General features: G+C 44.9%; 2 protein-coding genes across 2 annotated transcripts in view; both read right to left on the bottom strand.

Annotated features, from left to right (window-relative positions):
* The window catches only part of LOC113568499 (cell wall adhesin EAP1), a 13,992-nt gene extending 9 nt beyond the window's left edge, over nt 1–13,983 (bottom strand). Inside the window, exons 1-6 of the mRNA XM_026996709.2 lie at nt 13,946–13,983; nt 12,023–12,418; nt 2,385–2,889; nt 904–934; nt 689–720; nt 1–592 (exon numbers count right to left, since the gene is read on the bottom strand). The exon at nt 1–592 is cut by the window's left edge and continues 9 nt beyond it. Coding sequence (XP_026852510.2) covers nt 525–592; nt 689–720; nt 904–934; nt 2,385–2,889; nt 12,023–12,418; nt 13,946–13,948 — 1,035 coding nt within the window. The 5' untranslated portion in view covers nt 13,949–13,983 and the 3' untranslated portion in view covers nt 1–524. The remainder of the gene's footprint in view (nt 593–688; nt 721–903; nt 935–2,384; nt 2,890–12,022; nt 12,419–13,945) is intronic.
* Nucleotides 13,984–19,420: 5,437 nt separating this feature from the next.
* On the bottom strand, nt 19,421–26,377 carry paip1 (poly(A) binding protein interacting protein 1). The gene is made up of 11 exons (XM_026996710.2): nt 25,997–26,377; nt 25,219–25,379; nt 24,835–25,032; nt 23,724–23,836; nt 22,584–22,698; nt 22,327–22,452; nt 21,974–22,080; nt 21,181–21,298; nt 20,886–20,940; nt 20,680–20,758; nt 19,421–20,434 (listed from the first exon to the last, which is right to left on the bottom strand). The coding sequence occupies exons 1-11, from the start codon at nt 26,181–26,183 to the stop codon at nt 20,344–20,346; spliced, it is 1,350 nt and encodes a 449-aa protein (XP_026852511.2). The 5' UTR covers nt 26,184–26,377; the 3' UTR covers nt 19,421–20,343.
* Between the last annotated feature and the right edge of the window lie 1,106 nt (nt 26,378–27,483).

The raw sequence follows: 27,483 nt of genomic DNA, 5'->3' as shown, positions 1-27,483 counted from the left end.
ACATTTTAATACTAATGGACACTGCACTAACGACACGTCTGCCTGTTGCTGCAGCAATGAAATGAGGAAACTCAAAGTGAAAGAACGGATCTACACTCTCAGAACTTTATAACCCCATGGAACGAATGTTATGATTTAAACATCTACTTTTTCATATACAAACTGGCTCTTACTACTACTCATTCAGAAGTACTTTGCTTGCAAAAGTCATTTTAGTCTCATTCATGGTTCAGTATGGGTGAAAGTCAGCAAAAGAGCTGTTGGTGAGACATATTTATCCAGCAACAAGCACATCAGCAAGAAACCTTTATTAATATAGCTGTATGGATTACACTATGAAAGTGTTGGTGATAAAGGATTCTGTTGTCACACAGATTAACAATGAACATAATCTCATTTTAGCAAGAATACAATCATTAAATGTTATTATTGTTTACAAACGCTAGCTGTGATCTGAGTAATTACAACATCTAGCTGTGGTCTGCCTCATCAGTCCTGTTCCACAACACCTGATGTGTGCTTGCTCATGGGTACACATCATGGAGTGTGTGGACTACCGTAACTGAGCTCAAGTCATTATCGTAGATGCAGTCTGCAATAAAAACACGCACACTGTCTGTGAAGGAATCGCAAATGACACAAATACATTTTTATATAGGTTTAATTAGTTCAGTGATTTAAAACATACCTTCACCCACATCATCATAGATATATGAATCCCTGAGAGAGAGAAGGAGAGGGAGAGAGAGAGAGAGAGAGAGAGAGAGAGAGCACAGGGGATTCTACAGTCAGTCTAAAGGAATAAAAGTAGAAAATCATTTATAAGAGTCAAACGAATTCTGTGATTCAGGTATTATATTTCAGTTAATAACGGGTACTAAGAAGGCGTAACAGACTACTCACTTCAGGACATTATCAACTGACACAATGGCAACTGCAAAAGAGAGAAGTGCTCACTGTAATGGTTCTGTTTTTAAACCAAACACGCCACTCTCATCTTATCAGATTTATATGACAGGTGAGGAATGCGTTTATTAATGTTTTGTATAACCGTTTATTGCTGCATGTTATGAATGTGTGCTGTTATAATGTCAGTTTATGATTGTGTGTCTGTGAAAAAAAATCATGCACCCAGTGCAAATCATTTCATTGTGACAGGCAGATGTACAGGGTTAGATGTACAGGGTTATGGTTAGATGTACAGGGTTGGAGTTAGATGAACAGGGTTAGAAGTATAGGGTTAGATGTACAGGGTTATGGTTAGATGAACAGGGTTAGATGTACAGGGTTATGGTTAGATGTACAGGGTTATGGTTAGATGTACAGGGTTATGGTTAGATGAACAGGGTTAAAAGTACAGGGTTAGATGTACAGGGTTAGATGTACAGGGTTATGGTTAGATGTACAGGGTTAGAGTTAGATGTACAGGGTTAGATGTACAGGGTTATGGTTAGATGTACAGGGTTAGAGTTAGATGAACAGGGTTAGATGTACAGGGTTAGATGTACAGGGTTATGGTTAGATGTACAGGGTTAGAGTTAGATGAACAGGGTTAGAAGTATAGGGTTAGATGTACAGGGTTATGGTTAGATGTACAGGGTTAGAATTAGATGAACAGGGTTAGAAGTATAGGGTTAGATGTACAGGGTTATGGTTAGATGTACAGGGTTGGAGTTAGATGAACAGGGTTAGAAGTATAGGGTTAGATGTACAGGGTTATGGTTAGATGTACAGGGTTAGGGTTGGATGTATAGGGTTAGATGTATAGGGTTAGGGGTAGATGTATAAGGTTAGGGTTAGATGTATAGGGTTAGGATTGGATGTATAGGGTTAGGGTTAGATGTACAGGGTTAGGGTTGGATGTATAGGGTTACATGTACAGGGTTAGGGTTGGATGTATAGTGTTAGGGTTAGATGTATAGGGTTAGATGTACAGGGTTAGGGTTAGATGCATAGGGTTAGGGTTGGATGAATAGGGTTAGATGTATATGGTTAGGGTTAGATGTATAGGGTTAGGGTTAGATGTATAGGGTTAGGATTGGATGTATAGGGTTAGATGTATAGGGTTAGGGTTGGATGAATAGGGTTAGAGGTATATGGTTAGGATTGGATGTATAGGGTTAGATGTATAGGGTTAGGGGTAGATGTACAGGGTTAGGGTTGGATGAATAGGGTTAGAGGTATATGGTTAGGATTGGATGTATAGGGTTACATGTACAGGATTAGGGTTAGGATTAAGGGGTGTATTAGGGTCAGGGTTAGGGTTATGGTGTATTAGCGAGAGGGATAGTTTAGCATTTTGGACATCAGGACTAGGTTTAGGGGGTATATAAAAAACACTGAACTTCATGTTTACTAGTAACCTTGGTTACAGGTGACCTCACCACGGCTCCTGTACTGGCCCAGGTCCACGCGAGGGGGTCTGCCGGGTTTCATGGGACGTACTCTCATGACGGGCAACGGCTTCTTCTTCGGCTGAGCGCAGCCTGCAGTACTGTGGGCGGAGGCACGGAAGGGTTCTTTGCCCTGCACACCCACCACGTTCTGCCTGGTCACAGGTGGCTTCTTCCGGCTGGGTGGAGGTTTGACGTTCATCTGTTTGTCTCCACCCACTCCCGTCGGCCCACTGCTGGAGCCTCTCTTCTGAGGGAGGATGTGGGCCTGAGTGATTCTGAACCCAGCAGGTTTGGGGGTGGGGTCAACGGCAGGGAATATCCCTTTGCTCTCCTCTCGCCCTCCCTTAGCTAGTGCCCCCTTCAGGGTAACAGGGGCATTAGCCTTTTTGTCCATGGAGCTTGCGGTTGTGACGGACTTGCAGGCGGTTCTGGAGTTTCCAGCTGTGTTAAAGCAAGTCTTCAAGGTGTCGAAGTTTATACTGTTGGGATTACACTGCAGAGCCAGATGAAACCATAAATAGCAAAGAGCAGAGGGTCGCTTAGTGAACCTTTTACAGGTATGGAACATAAACCGTGTGCATGTCAGACCCCTAAACCAACTGTTTCAGTGCAGAATCAGACTCAGTTATAAAAATAAAAATGTTGAGCCGTACTGAATATTGCCTCGGTTCTACCACTCGTGGGTGTACAGTACAGTGAGGTAATAAAATGATACTGTAAGCAGAAAAATGTGGATGGTTTAAAATAAACTGTGTTCATATAGAAAAGGCCTCTGTAGACTTCAGTAAGAGCTCAGATGGTCTCTGTGTCAGACCTCTGAAAATAGTGGTTGTGTAACTGTCCTTGGAGAAAGTGTATAAAGATCATGACCTCCTGGACTGGTAGACATATTCTGGACTGTGACTCGGTTGTGGTTTATACTGAACAGCAAAATAAACACGGGACCTGCTATTCTCTTCAATTAATTACTGAGTCTGCAGCTTTATTTTCTAGAGTAGGGCAACTACCCTATTTTCAAGGGTGGGAGCTGCAAGGACACACACACACACACACATGCCTACTATACACACTTTGATTAATTAGTATACTTAACCTGTGACTGCATAATAAAAACAAATACATATATTATTTAATTAAAGTAAAAATAGAAATAGTGAATTATTTTAAAAATAGTTAAACACAGACTGTCAACACAAAACATAAACAGAGATACACAATATGGGGACCAAACTAAGTAAACGACAAGTAGAGAAGATCACAGCACTTCACATGATCCTACCAGAAGGGATGGGGACAGAAAAAGAGGGAAGGAATCTTATGAAAAAGTAGAACAAGGTGGCTAAAAAGAAAGAAAACCAGTGGCCCACGAGAGGATCTGCCGAACAGTCAAAGACCTCAATGAGCAAGGAGAAAGAAAACTCAAGTGGTTGACCAAAGACGTAAACTGACAATATTACAAGCGTTGGAAAAACGTGCGAGACAATTAAAAGACAAAGAAGCGGATTACAAGGAGAAAGGCGAAACAGAGGAAAATTAAAATGTTGTGCTGTAGACAACATCTCCAAACAGAGACCAGCGCCGAACGGCCCAAAACAAAAGAACAGCAAATATATAAACGGTGCTAGCAACAAGAGAATGACCGGAGGCGGACGTGAAGACGGAGGACACAGCGAAGATTAAAAAAGAAGAAAAAAGGTTGATTTATTTACAAGTCATGCTCTACATATTGTCACGATACGGCCCCTCTCCCGAATGCCTGTGTGTGGGTGTATCTCACACCTGCGCCTCATTGTGCCATTAGCACACAAAAGTCTATCGTTTACGCGTTCGTGGTGTCCGTGTTGATCCCCGTTAGCCTTCGAGCTAATTGTCATATGTTGTGTGTAAATAAACGTATGTTCCTGTGTCTGCAATGCCCATCTTCATGTTCAGAAACACGCTGTGGTACCAGGTAGGTTTGATGATACAGTGGACCTTGATACCATTGGAGTCCCCAGAAGGGTTCCAGATTAATTCAATGCTAGAAATCAAATTGCTGCAGGATTTGAATCTGTGCTTTTCAGGTCGGTTACTATAAACAAAAATGTTGATTTGAAAAATTACATATATTATAACCAACAGTGTTTTATCAATTATGGCCTAATCAGCCATATCTGAACAACTACAAGCCACATCATTAATGGTTGCATTTGATATGCTACTAGCAGAAAAGGGCATGTTTGTGTTCTGTTTGGTGACTCCAGCTGTACATTCTTTCCAAACAACGCTTAATGGCTCCATTATGAGTGCGTTATCTAAACTGGAATCCCTGTTGTTGCTAATCGTGGTTTGTTAATAATCGGCTTTGTAGTAATGCGTTATTCCTCCTGTGGCTCCTGGCTGCATATCCTTTGGCTCATGCGGCTCCTTTTCCTCCCCACTGTGCTTTTAACGGATTAAAGCTCCATTTGATGTTCAGTTAGAGACTTTTGGTTGTTTCGGGTGGAGACTGAGGCTGGTTAGAATAACACAACCACATTATAATATTTTAAACACATATTTTAGGCTACACAATCTAATCAATACATTATAGTATTTTAAACATATTTTAGGCTACACTATCTAATCAATACATTATAATATTTTAATCAATACATTATAATATTTTAAACACATTTTAGGCTACACTATCTAATCAATACATTATAATATTTTAACACATTTTAGGCTACACTATAATCAATACATTATAATATTTTTAACACATATTTTAGGCTACACTATCTAATCAATACATTATAATATTTTAACACATATTTTAGGCTACACTATCTAATCAATACATTATAGTATTTTAAACACATATTTTAGGCTACACTATCTAATCAATACATTATAGTATTTTAAACACATTTTAGGCTACACTAATCAATACATTATAATATTTTTAACACATATTTTAGGCTACACTATCTAATCAATACATTATAATATTTTTAACACATTTTAGCCTACACTATCTAATCAATACATTATAATATTTTTAACACATTTTAGGCTACACTATCTAATCAATACATTATAATATTTTTAACACATTTTAGGCTACACTATCTAATCAATACATTATAGTATTCTAAACACATTTTAGGCTACACTATCTAATCAATACATTATAATATTTTAAACACATATTTTAGGCTACACTAGCTAATCAATACATTATAGTATTTTAAACACATATTTTAGGCTACACTAATCAATACATTATAATATTTTAAACACTCATAGGCTACACTATCTAATCAATACATTATAATATTTTAAACACTCATAGGCTACACTATCTAATCAATACATTATAATATTTTAAACACTCATAGGCTACACTATCTAATCAATACATTATAATATTTTAAACACTCATAGGCTACACTATCTAATCAATACATTATAATATTTTAACACATATTTTAGGCTACACTATCTAATCAATACATTATAGTATTTTAAACACATATTTTAGGCTACACTATCTAATCAATACATTATAGTATTTTAAACACATTTTAGGCTACACTAATCAATACATTATAATATTTTTAACACATATTTTAGGCTACACTATCTAATCAATACATTATAATATTTTTAACACATTTTAGCCTACACTATCTAATCAATACATTATAATATTTTTAACACATTTTAGGCTACACTATCTAATCAATACATTATAATATTTTTAACACATTTTAGGCTACACTATCTAATCAATACATTATAGTATTCTAAACACATTTTAGGCTACACTATCTAATCAATACATTATAATATTTTAAACACATATTTTAGGCTACACTAGCTAATCAATACATTATAGTATTTTAAACACATATTTTAGGCTACACTAATCAATACATTATAATATTTTAAACACTCATAGGCTACACTATCTAATCAATACATTATAATATTTTAAACACTCATAGGCTACACTATCTAATCAATACATTATAATATTTTAAACACTCATAGGCTACACTATCTAATCAATACATTATAATATTTTAAACACTCATAGGCTACACTATCTAATCAATACATTATAATATTTTTAACACATATTTTAGCCTACACTATCTAATCAATACATTATAATATTTTTAACACATTTTAGGCTACACTATCTAATCAATACATTATAGTATTTTAAACACATATTTTAGGCTACACTATCTAATCAATACATTATAAAATTTTAAACACATATTTTAGGCTACACTATCTAATCAATACATTATAATATTTTAAACACATTTTAGGCTACACTATCTAATCAATACATTATAATATTTTAAACACATATTTTAGGCTACACTATCTAATCAATACATTATAATATTTTAAACACATTTTAGGCTACACTATCTAATCAATACATTATAATATTTTAAACACATATTTTAGGCTACACTATCTAATCAATACATTATAATATTTTAAACACTCATAGGCTACACTATCTAATCAATACATTATAATATTAACACATATTTTAGCCTACACTATCTAATCAATACATTATAATATTTTAAACATATTTTAGACTACACTATCTAATCAATATATTATAATATTTTTAACACATATTTCAGGCTACACTATCTAATCAATATAATATTTGCATTTACTCATTTACTCATTCTAACATTTTCCAATGTTTTTTTCTATTCTTTTCTATAATGTTTGGTTATACACATTTAATAGCTAATCATCATTTACTCAACATTTAATCAATAAATAATTATGCACTATACATGTATTTGTAACTGCATACAGCGTGAGAACCTTCCACTGATGGTTAGCACTTAATGTATTCCCCCAGGTCAGCTTGCAATCAATATAATCAAGAAATGACTTAAATAGGACCTGCCTGACAAAGTGAAGTAGACCAAAAGATCCTCAAAAGCTAGACAGCATGCTACGATCCAAAGAAGTTCAATGAGATACAAAGTAATTGAGATCTATCTGTCTGGAAAAGGTTATAAAGCCATTTCTAAAGCTTTGGGACTCCAGCGAACCACAGTGAGAGACATTAATCACAAATGGCGAAAACATGGAACAGCGGTGAACCCTCCCAGGAGTGGCCGGCCGACCAAAATTACCCCAAGAGCGCAGCGATGACTCATCCAAGAGGTCACAAAAGACACCACAACAACATTCAAAGAACTGCAGACCTCTCTTGCCTCAGTTAAGGTCAGAGTTCATGACTCCACCATAAGAAAGAGACTGGGCAAAAATGGCCTGCATGGCAGATTTCCAAGACAAAAACCACTGCTGAGCAAAAAGAACATAAAGGCTCATCTCAGTTTTGCCAGAAAACATCTTGATGATCCCCAAGACATTTGGGATCCCCAAAAACTCTGTGGACTGACGAGACAAAAGTTGAACTTTTTGGAAGGTGTATATCCCATTACATCTGGCGTAAAAGTAACACAGCATTTCAGAAAAGGAACATCATACCAACAGTAAAATATGGTGGTGCTAGTGCTGCTTCAGGACCTGGAAGATTTGCTGTGGTAAATGAAACCATGAATTCTGCTGTCTACCAAAAAATCTTGAAGGAGAATGTCCAACCATCTGTTCGTGACCTCAAGCTGAAGCACACTTGGGTTCTACAGCAGGACAATGATCCAAAACACACCAGCAAGTCCACCTGTGAATGGCTTAAGAAAAACAAAATTAAGACTCTGGAGTGGCCTAGTCAAAGTCCTGACCTGATTCCGATTAAGATGCTGTGGCATGACCTCAAAAAGGCAGTTTATGTTCGAAAACCCTCCAATGTGGCCGAATTACAACAATTCTGCAAAGATGAGTGGGCCAAAATTCCTCCACAGTGCTATAAAAGACTCATTGCCAGTTATCGCAAATGCTTGATTGTAGTTGTTGCTGCTAAGGGTGGCCCAGCCAGTTATTAGGGGTAACAACTATGCAGGTCAGGAGGCTAAAGATGCAGCAACAGCTTTAGTTCAGTGACCAGTGGGCCCCATATGGAGAAATTATAGGTTGTCAGAAACTGAGGAACCAGGATTTATTGCAGATCTGACAAGTCTTAAGGAGCTGCAGGAGTCTGCTAGTGTGAAAGAAAATGGTCATTAGATGAAAAGGGGACGGTTCAGATACATGGTCTCTGGTACGGGCCAAATGGCCTGTATGTACGGTGGTGTGAAAAAGTGTTAAACACAAAATGCAGTTTTTAAATGAAAGTTTTTATTATTAAGGGGAAAAAAATCCAAACCTACATGGCCCTGTGTGAACCACTGTCCCTGATACACTCATACCTGCATAACCCCACTACCCCCTACCACACCACTGTTACCACCCCACTACCCCCTACCACACCACTGCTACCACCCCACTACCCCCTACCACACCACTGTTACCACCCCACTACCCCCTACCACCCCACTGTTACCACCCCACTACCCCCTACCACACCACTACCACTCCACTACCCCCTACCACACCACTGCTACCACCCCACTACCCCCTACCACACCACTGCTACCACCCCACTACCCCCTACCACACCACTGTTACCACCCCACTACCCCCTACCACACCACCGCTACCACCCCACTACCCCCTGCCACACCACTGTTACCACCCCACTACCCCCTACCACACCACTGTTACCACCCCACTACCCCCTACCACACCACTACCACCCCACTACCTCCTACCACACCACTGTTACCACCCCACTACCCCCTACCACACCACCGCTACCACCCCACTACCCCCTGCCACACCACTGTTACCACCCCACTACCCCCTACCACACCACTGTTACCACCCCACTACCCCCTACCACCCCACTGTTACCACCCCACTACCCCCTACCACACCACTACCACTCCACTACCCCCTACCACACCACTGCTACCACCCCACTACCCCCTACCACACCACTGTTACCACCCCACTACCCCCTACCACACCACCGCTACCACCCCACTACCCCCTGCCACACCACTGTTACCACCCCACTACCCCCTACCACACCACTACCACCCCACTACCCCCTACCACACCACTACCACCCCACTACCTCCTACCACACCACTGCTACCACCCCACTACCCCCTACCACACCACTGTTACCACCCCACTACCCCCTACCACACCACCGCTACCACCCCACTACCCCCTACCACACCACTGTTACCACCCCACTACCCCCTACCACACCACCGCTACCACCCCACTACCCCCTACCACACCACTGTTACCACCCCACTACCCCCTACCACACCACTGTTACCACCCCACTACCCCCTACCACACCACCGCTACCACCCCACTACCCCCTACCACACCACCGCTACCACACCACCGCTACCACCCCACTACCCCCTACCACACCACTGCTATCACCCCACTACCCCCTAACACCCCACTGCTACCACCCCACTACCCCCTACCACACCACTGCTACCACCCCACTACCCCCTACCACACCACTGCTACCACCCCACTACCCCCTACCACACCACCGCTACCACCCCACTACCCCTACCACACCACCGCTACCACCCCACTACCCCTACCACACCACCGCTACCACACCACCGCTACCACCCCACTACCCCCTAACACCCCACTGCTACCACCCCACTACCCCCTACCACACCACTGCTACCACCCCACTACCCCCTACCACACCACCGCTACCACCCCACTACCCCCTACCACACCACTGCTATCACCCCACTACCCCCTAACACCCCACTGCTACCACCCCACTACCCCCTACCACACCACTGCTACCACCCCACTACCCCCTACCACACCACTGCTACCACCCCACTACCCCCTACCACACCACCGCTACCACCCCACTACCCCTACCACACCACCGCTACCACCCCACTACCCCTACCACACCACCGCTACCACACCACCGCTACCACCCCACTACCCCCTAACACCCCACTGCTACCACCCCACTACCCCCTACCACACCACTGCTACCACCCCACTACCCCCTACCACACCACCGCTACCACCCCACTACCCCCTACCACACCACTGCTACCACCCCACTACCCCCTACCACACCACTGCTACCACCCCACTACCCCCTACCACACCACTGCTACCACCCCACTACCCCCTACCACACCACTGCTATCACCCCACTACCCCCTAACACCCCACTGCTACCACCCCACTACCCCCTACCACACCACTGCTACCACCCCACTACCCCCTACCACACCACTACCACCCCACTACCCCCTACCACACCACTGCTACCACCCCACTACCCCCTACCACACCACTGCTACCACCCCACTACCCCCTACCACACCACTGCTACCACCCCACTACCCCCTACCACACCACTGTTACCACCCCACTACCCCCTACCACACCACTGCTACCACCCCACTACCCCCTACCACACCACTACCACCCCATAAGCAGTGATGAACCACATAGACACTGACACACCAAGCATGCCAACAGATGGACTACAGTGTGTGTGTAGCACTGGTCATTCTGTCTGGGACTCTTCTGCATCTCTTGCTGCATTTCCACTCTATATTAACATGCTCTTAAAGAAACAAGCCCACTCCTGTTTTTTCTCCATGAGCTGTCATTTTTCTAACAGTATGTGTGCATCTGCTGGAGGTCTGGGTGTATTTTTAACTGTTGGATGTCCTGTGGTAAAACCACACAAGTATTTAAGTTCTCAGGCCCTCCCCACTCTTACAGCCCAATGTGTGAAAACCCTGCCTGTTAAAAAGTGCTCCCAAATAATCACACATTCAGAACCAAACTGTTCATATTATTTATCTATGATACTGATGATGCTACATTATCTGTCTAATATTATTATTGGATAATAGATAACAGATCACAACAGCGTGACAGGAGAGCTGTAGTTTACATAATTAAGTTGGGTTGAAAATATGGTGTGGACGCATGTACGCACAGCCACACACACACACACACACACACACACACACTCTCTTTCTGTGCACATGCTAGTGTTCAGAAAATCGTGTGCGGTATAAGTATCTTGGAAATGTCCACAATTAAATAATCAGGAGCACTGAATGAAAGTTGGGCATGGTAGAGGCCCAACACAGTCAACCAACACCACCCAACACAGTCATCCAAAACCATCCAGCACAGTCAACCAAAACCACCCAACACAGTTAACCAAAACCTCCCAGCACACTCAACCAAAACCACCCAGCACAGTAAACCAAAACCATCCAGCACAGTCAACCAAAACCATCCAGCACAGTCAACCAACACCACCCAGCACAATCACCCAAAACCTCCCAGCACAGTAAACCAAAACCATCCAGCACAGTCAACCAAAACGTCCCAGCACACTCCACCAACACCACCCAGCACAATCAACCAAAACCTCCCAGCATGGCCAACCAACACTACCAGCAAAGTCAACCCTCACCACCCAGCACAGTCAACCAACATTCTCACACTTCACACTGTGGTCACTCTGTCTGCCTCATGGTCATTACAGCAGCCAGAGAATTACACAACCACTTATGAATCTAGACATGCAAATCTGGAGTAAGAATCTGGAGCTCACCCAGATAACTCACCCCGCCGTGGTGTGGAGGCAGTCCAAAAGGCAGCCCAGGTGAACGTGGTCCGAGAGGCATCCCAGGTGAACGTGGTCCGACAGGCATCCCAGGTGAACGTGGTCCGACAGGCGTCCCAGGTGAACATGGTCCGAGAGGCGTCCCAGGTGAACGTGGTCGGAGAGGTGTCCCGGGTGAACGTGGTCCGAGAGGTGTCCCGGGTGAACGTGGTCCGAGAGGTGTCCCGGGTGAACGTGGTCCGACAGGCGTCCCAGGTGAACGTAGTCGGACAGGCGTCCCAGGTGAACGTGGTCCAACAGGCGTCCCAGGTGAACGTGGTCCGAGAGGCATCCTAGCTAAAGGATGTTTGAGGCCCCTCATGAATACTCCAGAGGAAGTGCATGTGTTCTCATTACTCTAATAGCACAGGGATGTGAAGAGGGTATCAAAATAACAAAATAACACTGATCTGGGACCAGCCTTCAGCTGGTGGTGTTTACCAGGTCCTGTACTGTCTAGTAGCTGAGACCTGATGTCAGTATAGTAACCAGATGTTTATAAAGTTGTTATACCTCAGCATTGTTTTACATATTAAGAAAACAAATAGACAAAAATGATAAGGTTTGCTACATTTCATTTCCATCCACATTTTACATGATTAATACATTATTTTTGTTTATTCCTGTATATGAATAATCGATTATGAAATTAATGGGTCTGGAAGAGATACATTTATATTTCATTCATATATTACATGTGCATTACACTTGATTTGTGTTCATAATTAATCTGTGTTAATCTGTGTATAATGAAGTACTATATGACAAAGTACTGTATGATGAAGTATTGCATGTAAATGAAGTATAGTATGTTTCTTTTTCTGGCCAATCGTCTTCTTTGTCTTTGATGACCAATGAAGGGTGACAACACCCATTTCAGGATCTTAAAAGGTTTGTCTGAAGCACCTTCTCTGGAGGATGCATGCTCCTCCTGGCCGTGAGTGCTAAAATGCCAACAACGCTGTGTGTAATATCCACGCTAATATCCACCATATTGGTGTTTGCAGCTCTAACCTTAATGTATGCAGAAGTGTAATCACAACCACACCAGGATGTTTGACACATGGCTCATGGACACACACACACACACACACACACACACACACACACACACACGCATACACACACGCACACGCACACGCACACACACACGCACACATTTCCAGACTGCACACAATAGGTGGGGCACTAGCTGTAACCAGACTTATTACATCTCATAGTCAGCCACCTGGAAACAGCATGTTGAAGTTAAACCTGCACCTCTTGTTACAGGTCCTCTGCCCCCGAACTGTTTATACACATGGCACTGCTCAAAAGATGCAGGCACTATAGAAAAATTGTGTTTCGAGCTGTTCACCAGGGCAGTAAGTATTTGTTGGTGGTGTTTATTGGCCTAGACCAGAGGATATGCACTATGAGGAAGTTCCTCATCTGAGGGAAGGACCCCACACATCTTCATTTATACTGGGAGAGGAACCCCACATGTCAGTTATACTTCATACATTTCAGTAACATCTACCTCTAGCATTACAACGCACACCCCCCCCAAATCTTTATATTGATCTGCATTGTTATTATAGTACATTTACATTCATGCAATTTAGCTGACGCTTTTATCCAAAACAACTTACAATTATGACTGAGTACAACTTGAGCAATTGAGGGTTAAGGGTGTTGCTCAGGGGCCCAACAGTGGCAACCTGGCAGTGGTGAGACTTGAACTGGCAACCTTCTGATTACTAGTCAAGTACCTTAACCACTGCCCACTAAACACTGTAGTAGTAAACACTTACTGCCCACAGGGGTCTAAGATTTTTGTCTTTGTGCATATATTACACATAAAAGTTGAACCCCTGTCATACTACGTAAAGAAAGATGTACATACCATAGTGCCGCGCTCCGAGCAGCACACGACAGCAGAAATGGCTCCTTACTGGCACTCGCGCTTCAAGTTCCTCTAGCACTCTTAAATTGGAACAGAAACAATGACCAAACAGCGCTCTCTCTCTCTCTCTCTCTCTCTCTCTCTCTCTCTCTCTCTCTCTCACAGCCTGGTGCTCACAAAAAAAAAAAGGCTCCAGTGCAGATGTGATGGACACCATTTTAATTCGAGTTGATTTCATAATGAATTAAAAACAATACAAGCACTATATTGTCATTATTATTCAAAAGTTTAAAGAAATAAAACATCTACATAAACTGTAGAATATGATAAAAGAAGGATCATATTTGTTCCAGTCATGTCATAACAAGTGGATCAGCTTACTACAGTTTAAGTGATGAAGGAGGTTTTGGAGATGATGGGGTTAGGGGTTAGGGTAAGTGGGCCAGGAGGTCGTTTATATCCTGGGGCACTTTGGAGGTTCTCTAAAGAGCTTCACACACTACTAATCAGTGAAAGGGACGTTGAAGAGGTCAGAGGTCATCTTGCAATTCTGAGTCTGGTCACTTGAGTTCAGAGTGGGGCTATTCTCCAGTAGAACTGCATGTGGAATTAAGGATGGAAACTGCGCACGCATACACACACACACAGACACACACACACACACACACACGTACCCTATTGACTAAAGAATACAGTTAAACCTCCTGATCTTCTGAAGCTCACCCAGCACAGACCTGCAGAATAAACACAAGCTCAGTAAACAGCAGGTTAACTCTCACAGCATAAAACAATCTCAGTAAACACCATGCCGAACTGGGTACAGGTACATGCAGGCCTGTTCGGGGTGGACCCCTTTGTCCAGATGTTGAGAACGTCAGCGTTTGGTTCATGTATACCCAGGCAGGACACCTGGCTCCTCATGTAAGTGCGGGGCCAGTGAAGCTACCTGCTCGTGCCGGTTTATTCTCAGTGCCCTCGCCACTGCACAGTTTAGTTGTCTCACTATCTTACCAGTCGCCGTTCAGTCCAGAAACCCCTGCTGCTCTCTTTCAAAACAAAAACCTCTCCCACAAGGGTCTGAACGCACATTTTGTCATTTCGAGAAGGCAGACTTCAAGTGAGTAGCTGCTTAGACGTGACTAATCGGAGGGAAAAAAAACGACTGAGAATGGGTGTAACTGCTGCCCCAGTTTTGTACTGCACCGCCCTCCTATGGCCAATCCAAGAATTGCAGCCTACTTTCAAATCTGGATTCATTTACTGCATTTTTTCCAACAATTTCCTCCTTCCCCTGATGACCTCTAACCCTGACAAGCACCAGACTGACATGAGACCAACTCTGTGTAGCAGAATTATTAAGTCAGCTCATAGGTTTTCTATCCAAATGCAACCTTACCGCAATTAGTATATATTTTTATTTAATAAATTGTTAACTAATGAGGGTAGAATCATTCTTATTTGTGCACATACAATCGGAAGGGGAGGTGAATATGGATGTATAATACCTGTTGTTTATTGGCTGACCAGTGTGTGAGTGGGTGGGGCTTGCTCTGTTAATGTTCAGTGCCTGCTTCACCCACTTACACCTCCAGTGCTAATCTCCACAAACCTGAGGAAGAGTGGGGAGAGAGGAAGACCACGATAACTGCAAGATGTGCGAGAGGGACGTTCTATCTAGGTGAAATGAGGCTATTGGGCTACTATAGCATCGCAGAGGAGTAAAATATGTAGCACACCTGCGATGAGCCTCGCCTGCATGTACCTGGACCAGGTGCTGCTGTCCGTCAGGCTTAGCACAGCTCTGCCCATGCTCTCAGGTGCTGCACCACACCAACTTCCTGTTATTAGACAAATTATGCATATAGGGATCACTGTGTTTGCACAGTTAAACTGGGATATTATTGAGTATCAAGTGGATAACCTGTGCAGGTGTGTTTAGTATAGGTGAGTAGTGTGGATTACCTGTGCAGGTGTGTTTAGCATAGGTGAGTAGTGTGGATTACCTGTGCAGGTGTGTTTAGCATAGGTGAGTAGTGTGGATTACCTGTGCAGGTGTGTTTAGCATAGGTGAGTAGTGTGGATTACCTGTGCAGGTGTGTTTAGCATAGGTGAGTAGTGTGGATTACCTGTGCAGGTGTGTTTAGCATAGGTGAGTAGTGTGGATTACCTGTGCAGGTGTGTTTAGCATAGGTGAGTAGTGTGGATTACCTGTGCAGGTGTGTTTATCATAGGTGAGTAGTGTGGATTACCTGTGCAGGTGTGTTTAGCATAGGTGAGTAGTGTGGATTACCTGTGCAGGTGTGTTTAGCATAGGTGAGTAGTGTGGATAACCTGTGCAGGTGTGTTTAGCATAGGTGAGTAGTGTGGATTACCTGTGCAGGTGTGTTTAGCATAGGTGAGTAGTGTGGATTGCCTGTGCAGGTGTGTTTAGTATAGGTGGGTAGCGTGGATTACCTGCATAGGTGTGTTTAGCATAGGTGAGTAGTGTGGATTGCCTATGCAGGTGTTTGCATGTCCCACAGCATCTGCACTTCCACTCCACCCGGATGTGAGCAGTGAAATCTACTGTACGGTACCTTTACCAAGGACTCGCACCTCCTCGATCGCCTTCACATGCTCACACAGCTCAGCCTGGCCAACAGAGATGTGGCGTCACTGACTGCAACTGACCACCACGAGAGGGCCCACAGAATGTGCTAACATGTTTTATTGAGACCCAGTTAAAACAATGGTGCATTCAACCTGTCCAATTTTGTATTAACAAAGTTGCACTGATTTGCCACTAGAGGCCACAAAACACAAAACTTCAGAACGTGGCGGGGTTGGGTTCTGTTTTCTGTGGTATTCTGGGTTCTAGTGAGTACCACAGGGTTGGTTCTGTGTTAGTCTTGGTTCTGCTGGGGTTGGGTTCTGTGTTCTGTGGTATTCTGGGTTCTGGAGGGGGTGTGTCCTGGAGGGGTCTGCGCTCGCCCTCCTCCAGCAGTTCTGAGCGAGGCCGGGGAATCTGCAGCCTGCAGGATCCTGAAACCAAACACAACACTGACAACCAAACACTCAGTCCCAGTGTGGCCTTATTTATATATCAGCGTTAGTGTGTAGTTCTGTGTCTCTACATGTGGTGGTATGTTTGTGTGAAGCTCTGGGTGTGTGTGTCAGACCTACTGGCTTTAATCACTACAGAGCCGATTGAATAAGGTTGCCCAGGCCGGTCAGGAGGCAGTCCTCTCAGATAGTACACACTCCCCATAGCCTGTAAAACACTCACTCAGATAGTTCACACTCCCCACAGCCTGTAAAACACTCACTCGAATAGTACACACTCCCCACAGCCTGTAAAACAAACGCTCGTAATACACACACTCCCCACAGCCTGTAAAACAAACGCTCGTAATACACACACTCTCCCCAGCCTGTAAAACATTTACTCAGATAGTACACACTCCCCATAGCCTGTAAAACACTCACTCAGATAGTACACACTCCCCACAGCCTGTAAAACACTCACTCAGATAGTTCACACTCCCCACAGCCTGTAAAACACTCACTCGAATAGTACACACTCCCCACAGCCTGTAAAACAAACGCTCGTAATACACACACTCCCCACAGCCTGTAAAACAAACGCTCGTAATACACACACTCTCCCCAGCCTGTAAAACATTTACTCAGATAGTACACACTCCCCATAGCCTGTAAAACACTCACTCAGATAGTACACACTCCCCACAGCCTGTAAAACACTCACTCAGATAGTTCACACTCCCCACAGCCTGTAAAACACTCACTCGAATAGTACACACTCCCCACAGCCTGTAAAACAAACGCTCGTAATACACACACTCCCCACAGCCTGTAAAACAAACGCTCGTAATACACACACTCTCCCCAGCCTGTAAAACATTTACTCAGATAGTACACACTCCCCACAGCCTGTAAAACAAATGCTTGTAATACACACACTGCCCACAGCCTGTAAAACACTCACTCAGATAGTTCACACTCCCCACAGCCTGTAAAACACTCACTCGAATAGTACACACTCCCCACAGCCTGTAAAACACTCACTCGAATAGTACACACTCCCACAGCCTGTAAAACAAACACTCGTAATACACACTCCCCACAGCCTGTAAAACACTCACTCGAATAGTACACTCCCACAGCCTGTAAAACAAACACTCGTAATACACACTCCCCACAGCCTGTAAAACACTCACTCGAATAGTACACTCCCCACAGCCTGTAAAACACTCACTCGAATAGTACACTCCCCACAGCCTGTAAAATAAACACTCGTAATACACACTCCCCACAGAAATTTCTCTGAACGCATATTCTTGCAAGAATGATCAGCACTTTATCAGCACTTAATTTAATTTTCTCTACAACTAATAGGATAATTCTAATAAGATAATTCCTAATCATTCCCATTTATTATATGTCCCTATAATTTGTCAGTGTGTCATGTGATAAGTCAATCCCGTTCTAATGTTCACTGTGATAGGTCAAGTCCATGTGCAATCCATGAACAAGCCAATGTTCAATGCTTTCCAAAGGAGTGACAGTGATGATCACCAGTAAATGATGCCGTGACACCAGGCAACTCTCACCAGCTCAGTGGGCGTGTCCAGCTCTGACCAATCAGACGTCAGGTCCCTGTACCTCCACCTGATCACCACGTCATTGTGCATATTCATGAAGCTGAACTTTGACGTGCTCAGCTGGCAGTGAAACACCACATGTGGAGTAAAGTATGACTGCAGGGCTAAGTGTGTGTGTGTGTGTGTGTGTGTGTTGGCTGAAAGGGGTTGCAATGTGAGTGCAGTTTCTGCAGTTACACCTTCTGAACAGTAAACCAGCATTACACACACACACACACCTTAGAGCGCTACTGTTCATTTGAGAGGAGGTGAGGCGGGTTGTGCTGTGGAGGCTCACAGTTCCCACACCTGTGCAGGTGAGGCCAGACACGGGGGCGGGGGGGCTCAGCTCCGTGCTGCTGCCCAGTGGCACCGCTGCGTTTAGCCCTCCCATTGGTTGAGCACTTGGGAAAGTGGGCGGGGCCAGTCGGTGGGTATTGGACCCGTGAGTAGGGGTGGGCCTCCCCAGAGCTCACACATCGCAGGGGAAACTCCTGCGAGACCACACACACACACACACACATTCCCCTTAGCAGAAACATACAACACAATGCAATCTGACTTATATAACCAATCAACGATCTGCAACGATCTGCTTCCCCATTATTATCGTTATCCACACACGCCGGTGGGCGTCAGGGTCACTAACAGCCCGCCTGCCAACGGTTCGTTTTGTTCTTCTATGGGTCACATAGTTAACGGCATTAGTGATACCGCCCTCTGGCGACCCAGAGGTGTTGTTCTACAATGTGTCACAGAGCGCCTATTTTATCTTGTTAAGCATTTATTTCCAGTCGCAAATCAGACAATTAAGTAGTCACACCACAGAGAGCAGTACTGTTATAAAGATTTATTCCAGGCAAACATTGCTGTAAGTATTTACAATACAGTAATAAAATAAACATTCGTGGATGTGAGACCAACATGGCGATGGTGGTTTGAACAGTGCTGAATATCACAGTGGTTGTGAATCCATATTTGATCAGGTTGTTTCTCACCCTGCCCACTCGTCCATGCCCCGCCCCTTTCTCCTCCCACCAGCCTAAGGGCGCTCAGGCAGGAGTTTCTAACTTCCGGATCCACAAACTCATGATGGAGAGCCATGTGTGACCATCTCCAGGAAGTGCATCAAATGTGTAAAATTCTTTAAAAGGTTCAAAATGAACCGGATAAAGGAAGAACACGCACAAAGAAAAACTGAAATTTGAAAGACACCTTTCTCTTTTTGTATACTCTGAAAATCGGATGTTTTCCTCCCTTATAATTGTGTTATGTACGAGTAACTACCTTAGGCATCAAACCCTCATCAACGTGGCAGCCAAGAGCACAACTGCAGAGCACCGTGGACGTACTCCACCCCAGAGGCACACCCACTGCTTCTCCAAGTGCCTCGCCTACTGCTGCAGACTCTTTTACTGTATGTTCTCTGAAAGCGTTTACTCTGCTTCCCAGACCAAAAACAAAAGGTCACTGCAGACCATTTTTCGGAGTGCTCGGCCATCAAGGGAAGGAAAATAAAAACAAAACAAAACCCAAGCAGTAACTGTCCAGTATCCGCTACAAAGACTCACTGCTGATGGTCGCAACAAACTAAAATCCAGCATGAATGAAAATCCCAGCTGGAAAAGGATCTGATTATGAGCTTAAAGATGCAAAATAAAACCCAGCCCACTGGAGAGCTCCTCCAGGCTGTACCGCGAGCGGTCCAGAGGCTGGGACAGGCAGCCGACGGGCTGGTGGCGTTTCGGCGAGACGATTCTATGGCTTTGTTCTCCTCTCAGACTCCAGACAAAACGCCTCGAACGCCTCCTGAATCTCAGGGTCCATCTCTTCCTCATCAGCATACAGCCTGCAGCACACACACACACACACACACACACACACACACACACGCGCTTTTTGAACATGGGTTCCATCGCCCCCTGGTGGACAGTAACTAAGGCCACAGAGCCTGTAGGTATGGCTGTGCTGAATGGACAGGAGCCCTGTGGAAGGGGCAGTAGCTAACATATCCAACAAGGACTCACCCGCCCACGTGCACAGAATCAGCAAAACGTGCGTGTGTGAGAGAGAGAGAGAGAGAGAGAGACTCACGCTTCATTTCCGTTCTCCTCATATAGCTCAGGACTCAAGTCCTCCCGGTCCAGAATCTCCTGATACATCTCTGAGTAATCTGGGAGAAAGACAGCAGGGAGGGACACCACACTTTAAGCAGCGTTAACATTTAAACACGCCCGCACACACACACACACACACACGGACACACACACACACACGGACACACACACACGGACACACACCTGGATCTGCGGCTGTGAAAGGGGTTCCGTCTGCAGTGTAGAAGGTGGGCTCATTCTGAGAAGAGGAGAAACACCAGGACCATCAATGAACACAACCACCCTCCAGCACCACTGAACAGGACAAGCGAAGGCTACACTAAAAACATCCCCAGCAGTACCCCACTACTATATCGTTTTAGATATTTTACAAACCACTGCATAGCTAAGTAAAGTTAGCTTTCCATGTCTGAATACAAGACCAGTTGGTTGTTGTTCTAAATAATCATTAAATAAGGTTTGCTGTGTTTGAATGTACCATGTAGTAGTTGGGGTCGTTGTCGGGCGTAGCTTCACTGCAGGCGGCCGCCGTGTTCACCCTTCCCCAGTTACTGGACCTCACCATCACCAGTCGTAACAGCATCTCCCTCACGTTCCTAACACACACACACACAGGTATAATGGCAGAGAAGCACCAAGAGAGCGGAACACCTGGAGGGTGAACACCTGGAGTGACAGTAGCAAAGACAGCATGCCGACATACATCAGGGCTTGAGAAACCAGTTATTATTAATAATAATAATAATAATAATAATAATAATAATGATAATATCATCAGCAACACAACAGCAAAGATCAATCACATTAATCCAGTCACTGTGATAGGTGTGCGTAGAACGAGGATTTTAAACCGCTTCCAGCACAGCTCAGCCAAACAAATTTTAGAACCTGTACTATCCATTTTATGATAGACAATTAAAACACCAACATGTGTCAATGGTTCAGTGTTAGCTGGTGTTTCTCCAAACTGCACTGTGGAAGACCATAACAACAATAACAACAACATTTCTGATTTTCATGATTCATTATTTTGGTCTCTCAGGGAGAGATTTACAGTGAAGAAACAACATCAGAAAAGGTTAACATTACTTCTGGAGTTACACAAGGTTCCATTTTATCCTCTGCACTTTCACTGTGCACACACACAGACTTGGACACAGAGCCCTTCACTCACACACACACACACACACACACACACACACACACACACACACACACTCAGAGAGATCACCCCCCCACACTCTCTCTCTCACGAACACACTCACACACACCTGCTGCCTTTAGCATCCAGAAGGATACCGTTCATCCTCTCGATCAGGTAATCCATGTGTAACGCACCCTTCTGCTTCCATGCATCCTCCAGAACAGAGCCTGTAAGCTACACACACACACACACACACACACACACACACACACACACACACACACACAGCGTTTAAGTAAAGAGACATCTTTTCTCCAAATCTGATTCTGATGAAGACAGTTCCTCCCAGACTGCATGTGTAAGTGTAACACACACTGATAATTGGAGAACGTGTGTGTGTGTGTGAGTGTGTGTGTGTGTGTGTGTGTGTGTGTAAAAGTGTGGAGGTGGGGCCTGAAGTGTGTTGCCATGGTGCGTTACCTTGAGCAGTTTGATGGCACAGATGAGGTTGGCGTCTGTGGGGTGAGAGCAGAGTGTGTCAATCAGATCCTTCAGAGCACCAAGCAGGACGTCCGCCCGCGATGGAGGACCCTTCCCTGTCTTAACCTGAGAGAGAGCGAGGGATAATTTATAAAACCTCTCATAACTGACACCATCAACTCAAGTAATTTGTATTTCTATATAGAAGTATTTCTTCAGAGAGACTGATCAGCAAATAGGATAGTCTGTGTGTGTACCTCCAGTTTGAGATAGAGTTCTCCCAGAAACAGCACATAGGAGTGAAACCTCCTCTGAGTCTCCTCATCTTCTGCCAGAGCCTGGAGCTGTCTCTGCTCAAACTCCACATGACACCTACACACACACACACACACACACACACACACACACACACACACACACACACACACGCAGTCTCCAGCAGCACCACTAGGAGGAACAGACAACACCGCCAGGCCACTACATGCCCATCGCGTATCCCATCAGCTTAATTGATTCGCTCTACGCGACCACAGTGTGCCTGAAGAGCTCGTAGGTCAAACTGCTTTATAAGAACACCAGCAGTCGGGTGAGGTGTGCAGCTGGGACGCCCGACAGCTTCCCCGTGAACGGTGAGGTACAGGCGAGAGTCAACGCGACATGGTTGCAGTGGAAGGAAGTAACCGCCGTCCTGTGCGATAAAGAGAATTCCCATACGCCTTAAATCGAAAATCTACCAGACTGGTCAGGTCCATTGCACTCTATGAATCAGAATGCTGGCCAGCGTCAAGAGAGGCTGAACGGCGTCTCCACACCACGGAGATGCGCGTGGCTCGGTGGACGCTGGGTATGTCCCTCCACGACCATATTACCAATGATGGGATCCGACGATAATTTGGTATTGAGACTAAAGTGTGAGAGGGACGCTTGCGCTGGTTTGGCCATGTTCGACCTGCAGCTCCGGACACTGCTGCCAGCATCGCCTACCACCTTGAGCTTATTTTTAGTGGGGATTCATTTACAGTTCTGTGCATCAGGTTCACAGGGCCAGATAAAAATCAGCTTCAGAGTTCGTGTGTCCCATCCCTACGGATTCTGCAAACATAACCCTCCCAAACTCACACGTCTTATCCCCTGTTCACGTTCCTCCGACTGCCCAACGCGAGCACGTCATGGTGTTAGCTAATGGCAGCAACTGCCACTCTGTAACGCCTTCCAGGTTTGTCAGACGCTAGAGGCTCTCCCAAGAGAGTGCAAAACAAATGAGTGGAGCTAAAGAGCTACAAACTGGGCCAGAATCTTCCCTAAAGAGTATAAGCATTCATTACTCTGAAAATGGCAAAGAAAGCATATATGCACGTAGAAAATCAGAAGTGTTGAGAATGTTTTGGTGGTAGTACCTTTTGAGCAGCAGCTGTCTGAAGTTTTCTCTTCCTGGACTCTGCGTGAGGTGATGGGACAGGTGGTTGCACAGACGTGCCCCCGTGTAGGTGAAGTTGGGCATGGACGTGGACTATGGAGCACACACCACATCACATCACAGATCATCAGCACTGGGGCAGGGGCACTCTGGAAGAAGCGCACAGCTACTGTTGCTCGGGGACGCTCGGGGAGAGGCGCACAGCTACTGTTGCTCTGGGAGGCTCGGGGAGAGGCGCACAGCTACTGTTGCTCTGGGAGGCTCGGGGAGAGACGCACAGCTACTGTTGCTCTGGGAGGCTCGGGGAGAGGCGCACAGCTACTGTTGCTCTGGGAGGCTCGGGGAGAGGCGCACAGCTACTGTTGCTCTGGGAGGCTCGGGGAGAGATGCACAGCTACTGTTGCTCTGGGAGGCTCGGGGAGAGGCGCACAGCTACTGTTGCTCTGGGAGGCTCGGGGAGAGGCGCACAGCTACTGTTGCTCTGGGAGGCTCGGGGAGAGGCGCACAGCTACTGTTGCTCTGGGAGGCTCGGGGAGAGGCGCACAGCTACTGTTGCTCTGGGAGGCTCGGGGAGAGGCGCACAGCTACTGTTGCTCTGGGAGGCTCGGGGAGAGGCGCACAGCTATTGTTGCTCTGGGACGCTCGGGGAGAGGCGCACAGCTACTGTTGCTCTGGGACGCTCGGGGAGAGGTGCTTAGCTACTGTTGCTCTGGGACGCTCGGGGAGAGGCACACAGCTACTGTTGCTCTGGGACGCTTGGGGAGAGGCGCACAGCTACTGTTGCTCTTCAGTGAGAGCGCTCATTTTCAGATCATCCAACAGGTGTGCGGTACAATGTAATTTTGATCAGCCTGCTTTTGATACAGGGAACCAAAATCAGGGTGTCATATGTCTTCCCGACACAACTGTTGTTAGTGAAAAATCTGCATGCATTGTTGTCTTTGTTTGAGCATGTTTACATATGAAAATAGGTGCACTGACCAAAATACAATGTTGAATTTAATTTGTCCATACTTTAACTTGACCTTAAATGGGTTAAATAGTACATATGTGATCAGTGTTCATTATTGGTGTTATCTGTGTTCTTGTACCTGTTTGAAAACGAGCTCTACAAGCTCCTGTAGCGTCTCCACTGTGGTCACACAGTAATTCAGCGTGGACGTGATGTCATCGATGTCTGACTCAAAGGACCCAGGCGACGAGTTTAGGTGGCTGAGCACATCCTGGACCCACTCAGCCAGAGAGAACTGTGCGTAGTAGTCCTCTGAGCCATCCTCACACACTGCATCCTGCCGGGCAGGCCACATGCATCAGAGCGCAGGAGCTCATGTCAGTCAGCACACACGTTACATTCTTACACGTCTTAAAATGCAAACATGGACACTTCACAGCACAACAATACTGTGAAGCTCTGATCCATCGCCATAGTAAAATGTGAAACACTCAAAAGGTCTTAGTGAGGAGCTGTTTCTCACCTGGTATGGTGGGTAGGAGGCCGGGATGAACTCAGGGGCGCTGGCAGACAGCTGAGAGCTTTGCACTAGGGGGTCTACAGTCTGTGGTTTTGAGGCTGGCTCGCTGCTCTCAACGTGCGTTGGGTTGGAGAAATTAGAGGATCTTCTCCTCTCTGCAGCACCTAACAATAAAAACCATTTAAATTAGTTTTTACACAGCAGTGTGAGGGATTAGATGTGCTAATCTAAACCTAGTCACGTCCTTTACTGATGTGTAATATTAGACTAAAGGCACATCTGTGAAAACACCCAGTTAGCATAACAATAAACAGTTAGCTACCCAGCTAAAATAATTTGGGTTTGGCGTTTCTGTAACAGTAATGTAATAAATATAGCTAACTAACCATAAACTTGACATCGTGCATGACCTGTTTAACACAACAATGTCATCTGAACAAGGTTAATTCAGATATGTGGCTGCGGACGTTATCTTCTAACTGTTTAGCTAGCGCTAGCTAATAATATAGTAAACCAATGTTAACTGTGTAGATAGCTCGCATAGGCTAATATTCATGAATATTAGGACAGCTACACGGTTGTCTTAAGTCTATTCAGCAGAGTTCCGAGTAAACGTTACTTTCAGTTTCCTGGCTAGGATAGCTTAGCTAGGCTAGCTAGCTTTTCTTATACAGGCCAGGCGCTAACATGGATAAGATATTTACGACGGGCTGATTAGTCAAAGTTACGTATCGTGTCTAGATATCTAACCACAGCTACAGCGGTTGTCCGGCAGCTCTACCTCCACTGTCCTCGGCCAGGGGCGGTGAGGTCCGAGGCTGTCTGAGGGGTTCCCGCTGGCTGAACACGGACACACGGGCGTCCCCGCGTCCTAGCTCGGGCTGTGGGCCGGTGTCCCCCGGGCCAGGACCGCTCGACGCTGCCCGGGTCCTGCCAGCGCCGGGCGCCCTGTCGAAACGCTCCGTCATCACTCGATAAAGACGCCTGACTGTATATTATACAGATTATCTGTCGATAAAGTCGAGCCGTCAAATGCGAAGTATTATTTATATGACCAAACGCTACACACCGTCTCTCTCTCTCATATTTAGCTGCCACGCTAACGCTTGCTAGCTCGTTAGCTGTTGTCTGGTGAGGGCTGTCAGCCCGTTTTCTTGCTCTAGTTTGTCTTTAGCAGGTCCGTTACGAACACCGCCACCTGTCCCACATGCAGTCACTGTTTAATGCAACTAGTTCAGACTATTATAGAGCTTCAAGTAGTGATATATAGTCAACTGAATAGACATTTAACAGCATATTGCCATCCCATTACTCCAAATTCCTACAGTAACAATAACTTAGTCATACTAAAAGTAACTACATAAGAGTGTATTTCAAGAATTTAGTGGATAAAAACCTAATATGTGCTATATACAGTGGTGTGAAAAACTCTTTGCTCCTGTCCTGATATCTTATTTTTTTGCATGTTTGTCACACTTAATATTTAAGTTCAAACAAATTTAATTAGACAAAGATGACAAGTAAACACAAAATGAAAGTTTTTATTATTAAGGGAAATTTTAAAAAAAAAATCCAAACCTACATCACCCTGTGTGAAAAAGTGATTGCCCCCTAAACCTAATAACTGGTTGGGCCACCCTTAGCAGCAACAACTGCAATCAAGCATTTGCGATAACTGGCAATGAGTCTTTTACAGCATTGTGGAGGAATTTTGGCCCACTAATCTTTGCAGAATTGTTGTAATTCAGCCACATTGGAGGGTTTTTGAGCATGAAACACCTTTTTAAGGTCATGCCACAGCATCTCACTTGGATTCAGGTCAGGACTTTGACTAGGCCACTCCAAAGTCTTCATTTTGTTTTTCTTAAGCCATTCAGAGGTGGACTTGCTGGTGTGTTTTGGATCATTGTCCTGCTGCAGAACCCAAGGTCGAGGTTTCTTTGGGACAGGGACGATGGTGGATCACTTGAAGCTGGATGGGACGGTACCAAGCGTCAGGGAGAGGTTGAAGATGTCGGTGAATACCGGGGCTAGCTGGTCTGCGCAGGCTTTGAGTACTCTCCCGCAGATACCTACTGGTCCCGCTGTCTTCCTGGTATTCACCCTTTTAAACACTCTCCTCATGTCACTCTCCGTGATGATGAGAGGGTGCTGTTCTGCGCCGATAGCACCATTAGCGTCGTTAGCATTAGGGCTGTTAGATGCAGCCCTGAAGTGAGCGAAGAATGTGTTCAGCTCATTCGCCAGATACTCATCCGCACTCATCAG

The sequence above is a fragment of the Electrophorus electricus genome, chromosome 5 (assembly GCF_013358815.1).
Source record: "Electrophorus electricus isolate fEleEle1 chromosome 5, fEleEle1.pri, whole genome shotgun sequence".
NCBI lineage: Eukaryota > Metazoa > Chordata > Actinopteri > Gymnotiformes > Gymnotidae > Electrophorus > Electrophorus electricus.
Note: the sequence above shows the minus strand (reverse complement) of the source record. Positions and strands in the feature narration are given on the sequence as shown.